Source organism: Phlebotomus papatasi, chromosome 1 (assembly GCF_024763615.1).
Source record: "Phlebotomus papatasi isolate M1 chromosome 1, Ppap_2.1, whole genome shotgun sequence".
NCBI classification, from domain to species: domain Eukaryota; kingdom Metazoa; phylum Arthropoda; class Insecta; order Diptera; family Psychodidae; genus Phlebotomus; species Phlebotomus papatasi.
This window is the reverse complement of record NC_077222.1, coordinates 55,931,446-55,948,513: the sequence shown is the minus strand read 5'-3', so window position 1 is coordinate 55,948,513 and position 17,068 is coordinate 55,931,446. Positions and strand designations below refer to the sequence as shown.

The window sequence follows — 17,068 nt, the reverse complement described above, 5'->3', positions numbered from 1 at the left end:
TTTTTTAATAAATTGTTTAATGTTTTGAATTGTTTCTCATTTAAATTATTTTATTTAGCCAATCAACTCAGATTAGGCTGCAAAACGGATGGAGAATTATACATTTAGAAAGAGAATAGGAGATGAGAAAATTTATACGTAGAAATTGACGAGACAGAAATTTAAAAAAAAAAAAAAGAAATTAGAGTGCACTGTAAAGAAAAAGTGTCAATGTATTTTTCTTCATGTTGAAAAAAAAGGAAACACCACTAATCAATAACTAATTATTATCTGAGAGAAGAAAAACGGTTAAATCAAGTGTTGATAAAAAAAAGAACAAATTAGAAACATTTCGAATTGCAGATTTGTTTGCGCCTTCCATTTTATTATATATAAAGAAAAAATAAAAAAAAATAAATAAATAAATGAAATAGAGAGAAATTGGAGACAGAAAATTATTAGGATTGTGACAGGATGGCTAGACGGAAAAGATAGAGGATGATAATGAGATAAATTATGATTGTGTTAATCCAATAAGAAATAGCAATTAACAAATTATACATTTACTAAAGGAACAACATAATATTTGACATTTAAGGACAATTTAAAAAAAAAAAGTGAAAATGAGATGAAGAGAGAGAGAGAAAAAACGATATTTTAATTTATATTTTTCATAAAAAAAGCAACCAGTCGATAACCAACATATTTTTTTATAAGTAAAAAAAACTATATATAAATATATATTAATCTTAATATAAAAGAAGAAAAAGTGAGAAAAAAAATATGCAAAACTAGGAGATTTTTTTGATTTGTGCAATTGGGATCTTATTTGTTTATTTATAATTTTGCTAAAATAAGGATTCAGGTGGTGCGAAATGAAATCAGTTAATAAAGAGAGATTTAAGAAAAAAAAACAAACAATAGAAAATAGAAAAAAAAATAATAGAAAAAAAACTTGTGCTAACCAGATCCACTAGCCAAAAAGTTTTGGTGTTACAGAGAAATAGTAATAATAAAAAAAAGAAAGAAATACATTTTCAATAATATTAACAATACTTTCCTGTAGACATTGAATCAGTGGAATACTCTGGATGACCACTCTAAAGAATCTATTGAGAAATTACCTTAAGAATCTTAGAAGACCCCATTTTCGTTAAGCGATTTATTAACAATTTAAGTAAAAAAAAAAAGAAAATATGACAAGTTAGTGAAACTTTTGAGCTCTTTCTCTTTTCCTTTCAACGAGAAAAAGTAATAAAGTTAATAACAGTTTTCTCTTTAAGTTTCTATTTTTTTCCTCTTTATTTTTTAATTTAACTTTTTGCTGTTGAAGAAAGAAAATTTCATGAAGGAAAACAAGAAAATATTTAATAAAATTTTTAGAGAGCAGAAAATATTTAATAAGTTTATCTAACCAATATTTTTACTACGTAAATGAAGAAAAAAAAAGAGATTGAGTAAGTTAAAAAAAAAAGATTAATTCCATTCCGACGAAGCGGTGAATAATGGATTTTGCTAAAAAAAAATGAGATTGAGGGAAGAAACAAATGTAAAAATTAATAATAAAGAACACGATTCGATAAGTAGGAATTTTTGTTTATTCTCACTATTCTTAAATATTCCAATTTACAATTCAACATAAATTATACACCTAAAGTTGAAAAATATGTCCACTGTTTCTCCTTTTTTTTTCTCTGTGAAATTTAATGCGAATTGGCGGTTTAGTTCGATGATGCTGGAAATTATGGATCAGTGTTTTGAATTAAGTATTCAAGCTGGAGGTAAATGCGATTTCTCGGGCTAGAGTCTGAAGAAAAATACCTGTGGGAATTCTTCCCTGTATTTCAAATCCTCAATATTGCCAAAAAAGACTCAAGGATCAAAGATTTGGACCAAGGATGGATTTACTTAATTTAGAAATGCACATACTGGAAACCTATGCAACTTCTTTTAAATGACTTCGAGCACTCTGCAAATTTTCTTTCTGGGAATAATAAATTTGCTTCTATTAACTTTTTGACTTTGTCCTTGTTCCCGGTGTTCATGGAAGAATTGTCCAATACGTTCGGGTTTTTAACAGTACTGGACTGACAACTCATAACCACCTGCTCTTCGCGAAGGGAAACCTGAACGAAGACCCTCCCGCTCTACCTAAGGGCAAGAGCAAAGTGCTGAAATGCATTAGGTGGAAGAGCCTTAACCCTTTAAGGACGATTGGGTCACCGGTGTCCCAAAAATGAAATTTTTCCTACGATCTGCTAAAGTTATGCTTTGCTCTAAAAAGTTAAAAAAAGTGATTTTTTCTGATCTCCGATTTTTGACCTTCTCGTCCTCAAAAGGTTAAGAAGAAAGACCTTGAGGAAAAATTTGTGAAGGGCATACTGGTAAGGTTTGAACAAATTCCACCATCTCCTTCTTACCTTGTGGCGTAAAGTGAGTTAATATGACGATCAACGTGAAACGGTGATCCTGGTGGGAAACACCGGGAATAATGGTCTCTACACACTAAATAAATTTATGTCCATATTGCAGAATTTTTCCTACACAAGCGTAGGGTATTTGCTTTAATATGGACATAAATTTCTCTAGTGTGTAGAGACCATAAAAGAAGCTGTTGGAGAGAAAAAGATGGCTTACAAGTTGTCCACGCAACGTAAGGATTGTGATTCTCGTGATAGTTACGTTGAAGCGCTAAAGGCTGCAAAGCTCGCAGTGGAAAAAGTTCGGTGAAAAGCTGGAGCTTGACTACATAATGGCAAACAGTCCCAAGACTCAAAGGGAAGAAGATCTATTCCACCCAAAGAAGGAAATCTTCTGACCAAAGAGGTCTTAAGTCGCTAGAAAGAGTACTTCTCAGAATTGCTCAATCCTCAACAAGGCACTGATGGTGACGTACCCACGAGTAAAGACAGGGCAGAAAGTAGTAATTCAGACAGTGAAGTCCTGTATGCAATCAGTAAACTGAATGATGCAAAGGCTGCACGAATAGACGAAATACGTCCCGAAATGGTGAAACTAATGGGTATAGCAGGGGCCAGTTGGCTTACGCGTGTCATTAAGGTGGCTCGGCAAAGTGAGAGAGCACCAAAGGACTGGCAAATTGGTGTCATTGTACCCATATTCAAGAAAGGAAGCAAGAAAGATTGTTCCAATATAGGAAAATTTCCCTACTGAGTTTGCCTGGCAAAATGTATGCCAAAGTCCTTGAGAAAAGATGCCGAGACATAGTCGAGCCCAGACCGGGTGAGGAACAATGCGGTTTCAGACCTGGTAGAAGCACCACGTATCAGCTCTTCACCCGGAAGATGATTGTCGAAAAGGCTTTGGAATATGCAATTCAACTCTATGCTTATTACACAGATTTGGAAAAAGCATATGACCGAGTACCGAGAGAACAACTTTGGGATGTACTGCACGAGTACAAACTGGATGAGGAATTGGCAGGAGCTATCCAGTCATTGTACGGAGACTATAGTAGCTGCGTTCATGTAAACGAATGGAAGTCGGAGTAGACTGCGCCAGGGGTATGTTCTATTACCAATATTGTTCATACATGGATAAGATTATGTAACGCAGTCGGGGGCGGAATGCGATTCGTATTGGGGATTTTAGGATGAGCCATCTCCTCTTTGCAGATGATTTGATTCTTTTTGTGTCTCCCGAAGAAAAGCTTCAGCGCGCACTTGACCGATTTGTAAATGTTTGTTCCGAAACAGGTATGAAGGTGAACGATCATAAATCGAAGGTAACGGTAATTCCTCGACGGCCTGTACAATGCACTCTATATGTTAATGGAAAATAATTGACATAGGTGGAGAAGTTCAAGTATCTTGGGGTGTTATTCACGAGTGATGGTAGGTTTCACACCGAACTATCGCGAATCGGTCAAGCTTCTGCAGTAACGAGAGAGCTTAGCAGAAGCGTGGTAAGGAAAGCCGAGCTAAGTAGTTCGGCTAATTTATCGGTTTTCAAAGTTGTATTCATTCTTATTCTCACCCATGGGCATGAGACTTGGGTAATGACGGAAAAAATAAGATCGCGAGTACAAGTTGCCGTAAGGAATTACTCGCCGAGATCGAGTGAGGAACGTAGCCGTTCCTGAAGAGCTGAGAGTCGAGGAGTTGTTTCTTTGAGTTGAGACACCACAACTTCGATGGCGTGGGCCGTTAACCTTGATGTCACGTGTCATGATTATGATAACCTTTTCTAGACCTGAGTTCAAATTCACGAGCGTAACCAGTAGGGGAATTCTGTAATTTTCCTGGCATTATCACGGGGGACTTCGAAACCTGACAATGCCAAACGAGCTCTTTTTGTCATATCATATGAGTTCGAAAATGCAATTCATTGAATTTTTAATGAAATCCCTTTACTTGATGATTTTATGCAAATACAGTACGTCTTTGTTGATTTGTTTAAGAAAATTCATTGTTATTTGAATTGCCAGGAATCTTAAATATTTGACTTCTGACAATGCCACGTGAGCTGAAATGGCAATGTCACGGCTACAGAATCGCATTTACGAAAAAGCTCTCCTAAGATTCTAACCCAATTTGTCATATGGCATTGCCAGAGCGTTACAGAATTCCCCTCCGGGCATTTTTCCAATTATGCGCTGTCATACGAAACTGTAATCTCTCAATACGAAAAGTCAGCTTCTCGATCCTAAGTTTAGATTAGAAAATAAAATTAGTCGAGGGTTGGGTTTTTTTGCCAGTCGAATTCTTTCCATCCATGCCTTCAATTCATTCCTCAATTGTTTGTAACTTTTTCCCTAATTTACCAAGGTTCTTTACATCACGGTCTCTGTTTAAAAAAATCAACAGTTCAATCGCCGCTTTATATTATGATAATGAGTTGCAATAAACTTCCCCCTTAACGGCCTCTACGCTCTGGCTGTTTTTATTAGCGCTCAATACAAGAAATAAAATAAAATACTCAGAAATACTTGTTTCTCGCTCCACTCTTCATTGATAAAATTCCTTTATTTTGCTTTACAAACGTTACTTTGCTTTATAAGTTTTTTAAACATGCAAAGTTTATCCATTGGCCGGTAAAAGCGCTTCGGTCGCATTTCTGATTGAATGAAAATGCGAAATGATTTTTTTTTCTATCGGGTCTAAATTTAAGTAATCGAATGTTGAAAAAGATTAGAGAAAATATTAATTCTAAATTTGAGTATTAAAATCATATGAATCATTATGTTTCATGAAAACTATCGAATATACAACTTTGGCGCCATATTAACGGTAGGGGAAAGTACTCTCCCTTCGAACGTTCATGCCTTCGAATAATGCGAATTTTCTTTTAGTTTTCCTAAGAGACTTACACATCTCTCTCAAATATTAGTTGGCTTATCATCAATTGTTGATAATTTAGTGTAAATTTCTTACAAAAACAAAAGAAATTAACATTATTCGAATGCGTGAACGTTCGAAGGGAGAGAACTTTCCCCTAATTGTTTCAATTTAGAACGTTCTGAAGAGTTAGGAATCACTCAATTTTACCTTTCCTCTGCATATTGTTCTTCACATTGAAAAATCCAGCTATGGGCAATCCTTGAGTTTTTTTTTGGACACTAATTGAAGATTGAATACTAATATTAAATTAAATTGCACTTTTACCTTAAGAATATCATACCAGACTGATACAAAATCCCTCAGTCATCGAAAAAACCGCCTTGAACTGATCTCACTGAAAAAGTTCACGAGGAAAACAAACACTATTTTCCTCAGAATCCTCATGGAGTAACAAACAAAAAATTAGAAGTCAACTAATCATCATCACTTAAGAACACTCTTGCACGGATCACACATAGTCGAGTTGCACGAAAATCTGTTTTACGCCCACAGCTTCAAAAATCATGCGCGTATGCGTGACAACATATTTGGGATCGACATTCTTGGACACTTCCAGCTTGATGGCTCCCACGTAGACGTCACTGCAGAGAGTCCAGAAATGTGGCTCCTGGACAGCATAGACTCCCGCCAGGCCAGTCACCTTCTGGTAGCACTGAGGCAGAGCCCGATCGAGCATCACTGGAGTTCTCTGCATCAACACCATGATGGACTCCTTGATGAGACCTAAGACACTAAGGCCAATCAAGAGGGCAATAAACATGGAGCAAATGGGATCGGCAATCATCCAGCCGAACATTTGCATCAGCACAGCTGACACAATGACTCCCACGGAGCCCAAAGTGTCAGCTAGGATGTGCAGGAAGACTCCGCGCATAATCTGTGAATTGCTACCCTGACCCAGCTGCATTTCCGAATGATGACTATGGTGGTCATGGGAGTGCCCATGGCTGTTGCCTAATAGATGGTTATTCGAATCGTGACCATGGTGAATACTGTGAGAGTGGGAATGTCCATGGCCATGACCAGAACCTCCACCTCCATGGGAGTGTCCATGACCATGCTGGAATGCATAAATCCCCACAAGGTTCACCAGGAACCCCAGAACTGACACCACGAACAATCGCTCGTGTTTGACCTGAAAGGGATAAAGCGGAAGACAAAAATAAGATTCTAAGTCAGATCTAGGATCGAGCGAAAACATCCTCTAAAAAGCGTTGGGATGGTTATTTGAAAAGTTATAAACGAAATTGTTTCATATAGAACTGTTTTATCCGACATTACTCAGCATTTTCCTATTCTTTGTATCTCTGTACGAATAAACTCTAGAAGGATTGATAACAAATTAAGGAAAAACACCCAGTTAATTCCTAGTCAGCTCTGAAACCTATCTTAAAACCTGAAAACTTTTCCAAATTACAAAAAACTCTTAATTTATCGTAAAAAATCTTTCAGAGAATTGAAGTAAGGGAAGACTTTCAAGCTTCGTACACACTCTGGCTTCGAACATTTCATATTTTCCTGATATTACTTTAACCAGACTTTTTGAAGTTCTCGAAGTCGTAACTTAGATGCTATACCTCAAAAGCCTCAAAAGTTCTTTCCTACTGTTTACCGGTTTTTAACCGATTTGAACCGGTTAATAAATCACTTAAAAGATTCTTCAAAATAATTTTAAGAGTAAAAGAACAGATTTTCGAGCAAAAATTACTTATCGGTCCACAACCGGTTCATTACCGTTTCACAACCGATTTGAACCGATTTATAAATCACTTAAAACATTGCCTAAAATACATTTCAAGAGTAATACAATTGAATTTCGGATAAAAATTAGGTATCGGTAATGAAACGATTCATTATTAGTTCAGAACCGATTGGAACCGGTTGAGTTTTATCGGAAATTCCAAGGCCTTTCCAACGAGCCCAAAAATGATACCATTTAGATGAGACATACGTTCTCCAGAATCTTTTGAACCTTTGACCTTGAAAACCCGTTATTAGGAATGATTTTACGGTATTTTCGTATCAGGACAGGAGGAAAAGTCAGTCTGAATAATATATAAAATATGTATATCCAAAAATGAAAAAAAATCGTTTGACGTGTTTCCGAGCAATCCCAAATATCATTGTTTTGGAGAGACAGAGAAAAGGGGCGGTGGGAAAATGAATGGAATGGAACATTCACTGAAGAAACATGGGAAAAATATGTATTGTTCGAAGACAGAGTGTGTGCGAATCTAGGATGATTAACTAACAGATGGAGCATTTTAATTCAGAAATGGTATATTTTTCTTAAATTCTAAGTCTTAGATCCCACAAAAATAAATATAACACGAAATGGTAGGCACATGTAAAGAATTTAAAATGTTACTGGTGTTACAAATAGAAAATTTGTCAGAAAAATTCAAAAAATTGCGAATTTCACATCTTTTTCATATAGGTTTTAGGAACTGTTATCCTCGTGCAATCATTATAAATTTTGAGCCAATAACATAACATTAGATACACTTTCTTTTGGTTAAAGTTTTAAAATGATTTCATTTGGTTTTATACCAAAACTAAAAAATCACCAAAAAAAAAATATACCACTCTTTTGTACGGAAAATGTATGAGAATGCTCCGCCCTGGTGCGAAGCCTCAAGCCTTTCCCCACATCACGACGTTTTCGTAACTTACAGGGAGTTCTGGTTTGAGAGAAAACGGATTGAACGAATTTAATATGAATTGCCTACTATTGAGAGCACATTTATAAAATAATTTTTAAAATACCCCTAAATGTATACAATATTTTTCAAGCGATAAATTTGAAATACATTTTTTATAAACCCTTGTCGCTGAAAATAGTCTGAAAACTTGGCGCGGAAAGTTTTTTGCATACATCACGGCATTTCTATAACTTTTTTCTATAATTTTTTTCAGCAAAAAGTTGTTTAGAAACACAAAATAGAATATCCAAAGATTGTATATTGCATATTTTAATATAATAAACTACTCTCAATTTTCCAGAAAAGCGTGTAGAATTTACCGGGTCATATATGACCCTGTGGTCCCCAAGGGTAACAGTGTTTTCGTCCCAAACCTATAGCGAAATGTAGTTGGGACATTGTTTTTCTTTGTGAAATGCAGGTGGGACATCTTGCTCCTGGACATTTCATCTTATATCTGATGAATTATAACATATTTTGCAATATTTTAGAGTATTCTGCAAGCGTCTTATATTGTGCAATTGTATTGTGTGTGAATAAATATGTGGATAAGTTTATTTTTGCCAAATACCACTCAAAATATTGTGACAGTGACTGTTCAAGGGATTACCAGGAAGATTCCTTGAACACCAGGAGTACAGTGTTCATCAAGACAATCCAGTTTGCCATGGTTTTGGCCAAATTAGTAATTTCAAGCAAAAAAACTCTTAAAAAGTCCGTGATATAGATTTTGAAAATGGTATGTACACTTCCCTTGAGGACAACAGGGTCATATATGACCCGGGGTTTTTCCGAGTTTTAACGCAATGGAAAATTTTTTTCCTCTCTGAACTATTATATTTGATCATAAAGCATTAGGAAAAACTCAATTTTACATGAATTCATCTGCTGAATAAAAGTGGGACGCGAAAGAGTTAAAACATAATGGTAAAATATTAGAAATACAAAAAAGTGAGGTAGAGGGAAAATCTCAGGTAAAATTAAAATTCTGTAATAAACAGTGAAATATGTTCGTGTCTTGGCTAAATCGTGTAGATAATAATTAAAATTTAGCTCAACTAATTTGTTTGAGAATTGTTTGAAAAAAGTAAACTTGAATAAAAAATCAGTCAAAAGCCTTATCAATGATTCTGTCCTGAAATTAAATTTATACAAAGAGTTATTACTAGAAATTTATATCAAAGAGTCAAACGAGTCGATAAAGCGGGTAAGACACAATTTTAAACTCTTGAAATTTTATTTAAATTTATTTCATATAATTGATAAGAGTCAATTGAAATATTGAATATCCTTTAAATTTGGAACGAATTTTTTTATAAATTCTTTTTGATCCACAATTATTTATTCGCATACATGTAATGGAAGAGTACCAGAAATTAAAATTAACATCAGGCCGGCTGAGTTAATAGTCGACACGAGCGCCATCGATTTCTTTCAAAGGAAGCACAATTCTCGCGTCGCTCTCTCGATTCAATAGCATCAATTTTTGTTGATTTGACGGTGAAAAAGGTGCTTTGGCGGCACAAAACAACATGAGTGTGGAAGATGAAGTGCTAAAGATCCAGAAGAAACTGAGTAAAATGATCTCACCTGATGGTACAGTGAGTATTTTGGAAAAAATCATACAACATTGACATTTCCCAAACCATCCCGGCTTTTCCCACCCACTTTTCCTGCAGTTTTGCCCTTTCCATCCGTCAGATCTCACCAAAAAATGCCCGGAAAGACGTGTCAGTTTTCAATTGAGATAACTTCCTGGGATACGTGGACAAGTTCAAAGTCTCCGATTAACAATGGGAATATCAACATATACATAACCTCAATCAGGCTTTCCGGAAGTCTTTCATATCGTGTTTTTACATTTATTTTGTGCTTTCAGGGGCAGGAGCAAGCGCTGGATTTGCTAAAAGCCCTCCAGACCCTTAATATAGACTTGGACATTCTGACCAAGACCCGAATAGGAATGACTGTAAATGAGCTGAGGAAGAGTAGCAAGGATGACGAGGTTATTAGCCTATCTAAGACGCTAATAAAGAATTGGAAGCGTTTCCTGGCCGTAACACCACAGAGTAAAGAATCATCCGGTAGCTCATCCAAGAGCTCCTCCAAATCCCCCAGCAACAGTGGCAAGAAGGAAAGTAAACGTGAGGATAAAGATAAAGATCGTGGACGAGTACAGACAAGTTTTCCCACTTCTGGCAACACAATGCCAGATACCATTCGCTTGAAATGCCGCGAGATGCTGGCAAATGCCCTTAAAACCGACAATGATCCCGAAGTCAGTTCCACGGCAGACGAATTGGCCGAAGAGCTGGAAGATGCGATTTACAGTGAATTCAGAAATACAGATACACGATACAAAAATCGCATTCGTTCGCGTGTGGCCAATTTGAAGGATCCCAAAAATCCAACATTGCGAACAAATTTCCTGGGTGGAGCCATAACGGCTGCCAAGCTAGCCAAAATGACCCCCGAAGAGATGGCCAGCGATGAAATGAAGAAACTACGTGAGCGCTTTGTCAAGGAAGCCATCAATGATGCCCAATTGGCCACTGTTCAGGGCACCAAAACCGATCTCCTCAAGTGTGGCAAGTGCAAGAAGCGCAATTGCACATACAATCAAATTCAGACACGAAGTGCTGATGAACCGATGACTACATTTGTCCTATGCAACGAATGTGGACATCGCTGGAAATTCTGCTAAGCTATATTCTCTCACAAGCGTTTCATCTCGTTCCCATGAATTATCCTGACCGATAAACATTGTATTATCGACTTAAGAATTGAATAAACAAAATAGGAATAGTTTGTGAGTGTAAAACGAATTTTGGTTTTGAGATATTTAAATTGGTCTTCCTTGTACGCTTCATCTAAAGCGGTCTTCAGACTAGAGGTTTAGCCCAGTTCCTGAAGGTGTCATTTTCCTAAATGGTGGTCATTTTTTTTGGATTTTCAAAATCTAATCCTAATGGACCACTTGCCCTTAATAATCCAACCCTGCGTTAAAACTTTTCAATAAATCTTGACTGATCAGAAATTAGAGATGTAAAGCCATATGGCTAAACCTTATGCCTTGCGGTTTTCAGACTAGAGGTTTAGACCAGTTCCTGAAGGTATCATAATACTAAATGGCAGCCTTTTTTTGAATTTTCAAAATCTAATTCTAATAGGTAAAGTGTTCCAAATTCCGGCCAGCTTGCAATTTCGGCCACCTTCTTTGTTCCTCGAACATTCATGAACTTTTATATTTTATTTACTCTAGAGATTATACAATGCAAAAGAACAGCAAAAAATGTAGCTTCGACAAACGAGATGACGTGAAAAAGGCATTGGAAGAATTCCCGAAGGGCAAGGAACTATAAGAATGAAGGTGGCCGAAATAGAGCACCAAAGCTATGCTTATATTTTTATTAATTTTAAAATGTATTAAGAATGATTTTAGAGCAAATAAAGACGGTAAACTCTTTACAAGGTTCCCAGCAACACTCTTTCAGAAGAAAGAATAAAAAGAATCAATTTGTATTTAAAATATTACATTTCAAACTTGAGACTTTGACGTTTGCATGCAACTATGCCGAAATTTGGCACACTTACCCTAACTTGCCCTTAATAATCCAACCCTGCGTCAAATTTTTTTTATTAAATTTTTATTGATCAAAAATTAGGGAAGTAAGGCCATATGGCTAAGACGGCTAAAGGCCTAAATAGACTCAGGCTGATCTTCGAGAATATTTAGACTGTAAAATTCAGCAGTGAAGATCTATCCCAAACTGTCATACACTGTGGGCTTAGGATCATCAATTAGAACTCCTTTGCATAAAGTTCATTTACCGGATCTTTTGCTACCAGATTTTCTATGCTAAATATTCTCGAGGATCAGCTTGAGTCTATTTGGGCCCTAAGACTTGTGCCCTAGACACACTTACGACTTAGTGGAAAATGATGGAAATGTAGTTTAACCACTATTTCTAATATAATTACACTAAGCCGTCTCTCGGCTAATCTTCACTATCCTCCGTATTTTTTTGAAATTTTACTTTTTCGCAAAAAACATTTCGATTAATTGGAAAGAGGATAGCTTAAGGACGGAAACACATTGACATGGCCTCTTCTGATGGCATAAGAATTCTTAGATTCTTTCATGGATCTTTGATACTCTGAATATCGTTTTCCAAATTAATTGAGGGTTTCGAGTTCGAGAAAACAAATTCGACTCCGGAGAAAGCGGTGCACAGGGGGTCCTAGGATTAGACACATTGCCGGGACAGAAAAACCCGTCCTAGTTTCGCAATTTCCGAAATTGCACTTAAATAGAATCCATACCATTATACACGAAAATATTTTTCGATTATTTTCGATTAAATTTTTAAAAGTTTGTTTTATTTTAATTTTTCTAAGGTATGGTGAAAATATTGAAGTACTTTTTGCTGTTACGTTCTTTAATAAACTATTATTTTATTTAAAAATTTACTTTGAAAAAGAAATGTTTGTGAAGTTTTTTTTCTAATAAAAGTACATAGTCTTTCCAAATTCACCACGTCAGAAATCGTATTAGGGGTGGGTATTTCAAAACTAATTTTACAAATTAGCTCCTAATAGGTCAATAGGTCATTAATTAGCAGTGCACCAATTGTATAATTTCGGTTACAGTGCTACCGACTTCAAAAAAATTGGATGATTTTCTAGCCAATTTCGGTTCCGATCCCAATTTTTCAGTATGAAGGTAATTAAGTTTCAAGTAGGATAACTAGGGTAACTCTGTACCAAATCTCGGCATAGTTGCGTGCAGTCAGCATAGTTTTAAATTTGAATACAAATTGATTTTTTTGTCTCTTCTTTTTAAGGAGTGTTGTTTGGTTTTTTTTTCTCCAAAAAAAAACATTCTTAATTCATTTTAAAATTAATAAAAATATAGACATAGCTTTAGGTAATATTTCGGCCACTTTGATTCTCATAGTCCCCTGCCCTTCCGGAATTCTTCGAAAGTCGTTTTCACATCATAAAGAAGTGGCCGAAATTGCAAGCTGACCGACCGAAGATTAATACAGTTCCGTAATAAAAAGATTACGAAAAAATATTTCATTTTTTAAGCAGAAAAAAGAAACATTTTCATGGAAATTTATGGAACTTTTTTTTTTAAATCTACATGAGGGTTTATAAATAGAACAAAAAGATAATTTTTTGAAAAGTAAGAAAATCTGAAAAGGCTAATAAAATCTACCCTCTAAAAAGACCAATTATAAGAACGGAAAGGTCAAACTAAAAAATCGCCGATTTTGAATATTCAATGTGAGTCTGCATTAGGACACACAGACTCAGACCGATTCTCTAGAATATTGAGCCGGTAAAATTTGTCAGTGGGGGAAATTTATGTAAAGGACCTCTATTCGTTGATGCTCAATCTCTCAGTGTATGGAATTTAGGGAAAAATCTTTAGTTCCTAAATTTTACAGGTAAAATATTCTCAAGGATCAGCTTGTGTCTATTACTATTTGGTCCCTTGGATCGTTACTCTTTAGGTTAAGGACGCTTTAGGTAGGCGGTTTTTAGGACTAATTTTTTCCGTTCATTTTAATTAAAATTATGTAAATTTGCTCTTATTTTTTTAACCTAAATTTTAAGAAAACCCAATTCTGTATTAACGGAGGTATTCAGAACATATGCAAATATTTACATTGTGAAGTTAAAGAGTTTTCATTTCTTACCTTATAAAAATAATTCATGCTTCATTGACGTACGGCTATTATGGATATTAAACTATTTCTAATTCTTTTCAGATAGAATAGAAAAAAATATTTTAATTTCGTCGTGTTTATCTGATTTGCTAGAACTTTAAATATTTTCAAGTTTTAGCCAATCAAAACACGCGATAAGGATGAAATATTAGTGGGGTTAAATAGATTAAATATTTAATGTTATTTTATGTCAATAACTAGATCTTCATAAGGTAAATATTATCATTCTAGAGATAAACTTCAATTTTCTGGGAAGTTTCTCTTAATTTTTTAATCCTTCTTGAACACAACAATTGAAGGAACAGAATGATTTATTGATTTATATATGAGAAAAAATAATTGTGCTACCAGATACCACCCTCTGTGACCTAATTATTTCTACAGGATTATATCGTTAGCCTTTTGTGCTGTGTATTCTGAGACTGTGATTTCACACTCATTTTCTAATCCTTATCAGTCCTTAGAAACACTGCTATAAATTATTTTTAAAAAGAAATGACACAACCCAATTAACCCTAATATTTCCTCTAGGATTTTCGGTTGTCGAATTCATTCGGATGCATGTAACTAATTTTAATACCATTTCATTTAAATTCCTATCAGAATCCGTTACTTATGCCTCTGGCACACCTTTTAGACCGGTAAAATTTCATGAAACCAAAATTCGCATTCCAGTCTTCTCAATAGATTTGCATAAGTCTTTCTTACTCTTTCGGTGTAAAAATTGGACAGAACTAAATTGAATTTGTTATAACGTTCAAAAGAAGAAGAAGAGTCCGAAAGAATAGGATAGACATATGCAAAGCTCTTGAGAAAGAAAGGGATGTGAATTTCGATTACAGTAGACTCTCACTCAATCGGCTCTTTTTCAATCGGGCGTCAAATTTTGTTGACAATTTAAGCGCTTAATTATGAAGCTAATTCGCTCAAATTCGCTGTAGTTCTTCCTATTTTATCGTGATTCTTTATAATTGAGACCTTTTTGTGGAATTTACAAAGGCTTTGACGCCCAAATCTATTGATAAACCGGATGACATTTCGCCCCATATTACCGATTGAGAGAGAGTCTACTGTACATGTAATTTTCCTGATCTAAAAGGTGTGCCAGAGCCATTATTTCTCATTTTTAAATTTTAAAATCAGTAAAAATATCCATTTTTGATTAAAAAAGTAAAAGTAAAGTAGCAAAAAAAATGCAGAGACTGCAACAATTATAGTCTGTAAAAAAAGTTGATTTTACAAAAAATTTAGGTCAAAGATATTTCGTATTTGAAAACAGCTACAGCTTATTTGTTTTGTTCATTACAACTTCGATATAGGTACGGAAAATTTGATAAATAAAAAGCTAAAAAAAGTGCTAGAAATTTTGCTTTTGCAGTGAAATCCCTTAAAAATATTTATAAGCACATTACCTTTTTGATCAGGAAAATTTCTTGGCGTCAAAATTCACATCCCTTTCTTTCTCAGAAGTTTTGCATAGGACTATGCCACTCTTTCCCACATTTTTTTTTAACAATATTTGATTCCAGTACATCTTTTAGATCAGGAAAATTTAATGAAGTCGAAATTCATATCCCTTTCTATCCCAAACCTCATTCTTTTGCATTCTTCTTCTTATTTTAAACATCACTACAAATTCAATTTAGCTCAATCTAATTTTGGAGTGCCAAAGAATGAGATAGACATGTGAAAAACGTGTGAGAAAGAAAGGGATGTGAATTTAGGTTTCATAAAATTTTCATGATCTAAAAGGCGTGCAAAATTATGCCCAACGCACAATAACTTTTGTTTTGTAAACGTGTTTTTGACATTATAGTTAGAGTGAATGAAACCGAGATCTAGTCATCTCGCTCTCTCTCATATGAAACTTTGAAAACATCTTTAGAAACAAAATTTATTATGCTTTGGACATAAAAAAACTGCAATAACAATTAATCAAACAATCACCTGACATTCTTATTTTTAAACGACTAATAGAAAGGTGAGAAAATTTATTGGAGAAAAAGTCTGGATCTAGAATAAATGAATTATTTAAATTCGTATATTACTAAGCCTGAACTGTGACTATTCTGCAAAAATTTAGACGGCTTCCATACAGTTTTTGCTAATTTTTGAGGTGTTTAGATAATTTATGGATTCATTCAGTGGATTCAGCCCCCAGAATCAGTCGTGGATCTATCTTTTGACCACATTTTAAATGGAATGTTAATGTGTCTAGTCTAGGTCTAGAGTCCAGACTCTCTTGGAAATTGCATTTTCCTAACAACATTTTGCACAGTAATATTACAAAGCAATAATTTCTGAATGACCATCAATCAAAAAATCCCAAATCCATCAATATCAAAAGACAATCGGATGTCAGTTGGAACCGTGGGAAGTGTGACAAAGTGCACTTACCTCTGGAGGTTCCACGGCTCTCTCAATGGCCTGGGACATGATGAAGAAAGCGATGAAGAGGAGAAACAGGCTATTGACGAATCCGGCCAGGACTTCAGCCCTAACATAGCCATACGTGTAGCGATCATTAGCCTTCCATTTGGTGACCATGGAAGCAAAGAGACCGGCTATGAGACCCGTGCAGTCGAAGAACATGTGGAATGAATCCGATATTAAACCTGCCGCAAAGAAGGAAAATTAACATTAGAATCATCCACAGGAATTTTGGGAAATATTTTAAAGCCACTCACCTAAACTATTAGTCCATATGCCGTAGAGTAATTCCACGAATGCAAAACTGAGGTTCAGCAGTAGAAACAGGAAGAGATTTCGGGAATTTCTGTCGGAGAATATCAACCTTTTCCAACCATTCACCTTCTCCCTGATCCTGTAGCTCAAACTACGTGAGTCCTTGTGTGTTAGGGGCAGCATTTTTAGGATGTTATGTGGGTAGTGGGGCTAATTTTTCGTGCAATTTTTCACAATTTTCTTCCAAATGCATACGTGTATTTGCTGTAAACATAACCTCAACCACCGTCACTGCCAATTTTCTCTGAAACATCCGTGAGAAATGTGCGTGGCAGTGTTTTGAGATAAGCACCAATTACATCTGCAACTCCCTCTCCAGATTTCACTCACTTTTCACATCCACAGACCACGATAAGTGGCCCTATTTACCTTTGGAATCGGATTTTCCTCCGACAACTTCTTTCGACCAAAGAAAATTACTCATTCGACGACTTTTGTCCCCACTCCCCAAATTTTATACCACTCCCTCCAATTCAAAAATAACGACTTTTTCCCCAGGTTTTCAAGATTTATTAATCAAACCAAAAAAAAAGAAAAAAAAACAAAA

The 17,068-nt window shown here is 35.3% G+C and overlaps 3 protein-coding genes across 8 annotated transcripts in view; 2 read left to right on the top strand and 1 right to left on the bottom strand.

The window, feature by feature from the left end:
* Positions 1 to 1,565, top strand: part of LOC129807666 (ribosome-binding protein 1) — a 30,788-nt gene extending 29,223 nt beyond the window's left edge. For all 4 annotated transcript variants that reach the window (XM_055857109.1, XM_055857090.1, XM_055857117.1 and 1 more), the window contains one exon: positions 59 to 1,565. In XM_055857109.1, coding sequence (XP_055713084.1) covers positions 59 to 76 — 18 coding nt within the window. In that variant the 3' untranslated portion in view covers positions 77 to 1,565. The remainder of the gene's footprint in view (positions 1 to 58) is intronic.
* On the bottom strand, positions 1,560 to 16,949 carry LOC129807723 (zinc transporter 7). Of its 3 annotated transcripts, none has more exons than XR_008752308.1 (4): positions 16,464 to 16,949; positions 16,174 to 16,391; positions 5,487 to 6,474; positions 1,560 to 1,800 (listed from the first exon to the last, which is right to left on the bottom strand). XR_008752308.1 is itself a non-coding variant. In XM_055857178.1 (3 exons), exons 1-3 carry the CDS (start codon positions 16,642 to 16,644, stop codon positions 5,788 to 5,790), a joined length of 1,086 nt encoding a protein of 361 aa, XP_055713153.1. In that variant the 5' UTR covers positions 16,645 to 16,949; the 3' UTR covers positions 1,560 to 5,787. The 3 variants fall into 3 exon arrangements, 1 of the variants encoding a protein (XP_055713153.1); XR_008752306.1 differs by having other exon boundaries at positions 5,604 to 6,474; XM_055857178.1 differs by having other exon boundaries at positions 1,560 to 6,474.
* Positions 9,454 to 10,862, top strand: LOC129807740 (transcription elongation factor S-II). Its single transcript, XM_055857196.1, has 2 exons — positions 9,454 to 9,642; positions 9,921 to 10,862. The coding sequence occupies exons 1-2, from the start codon at positions 9,574 to 9,576 to the stop codon at positions 10,743 to 10,745; spliced, it is 894 nt and encodes a 297-aa protein (XP_055713171.1). The 5' UTR covers positions 9,454 to 9,573; the 3' UTR covers positions 10,746 to 10,862.
* Positions 16,950 to 17,068: the final 119 nt, after the last annotated feature.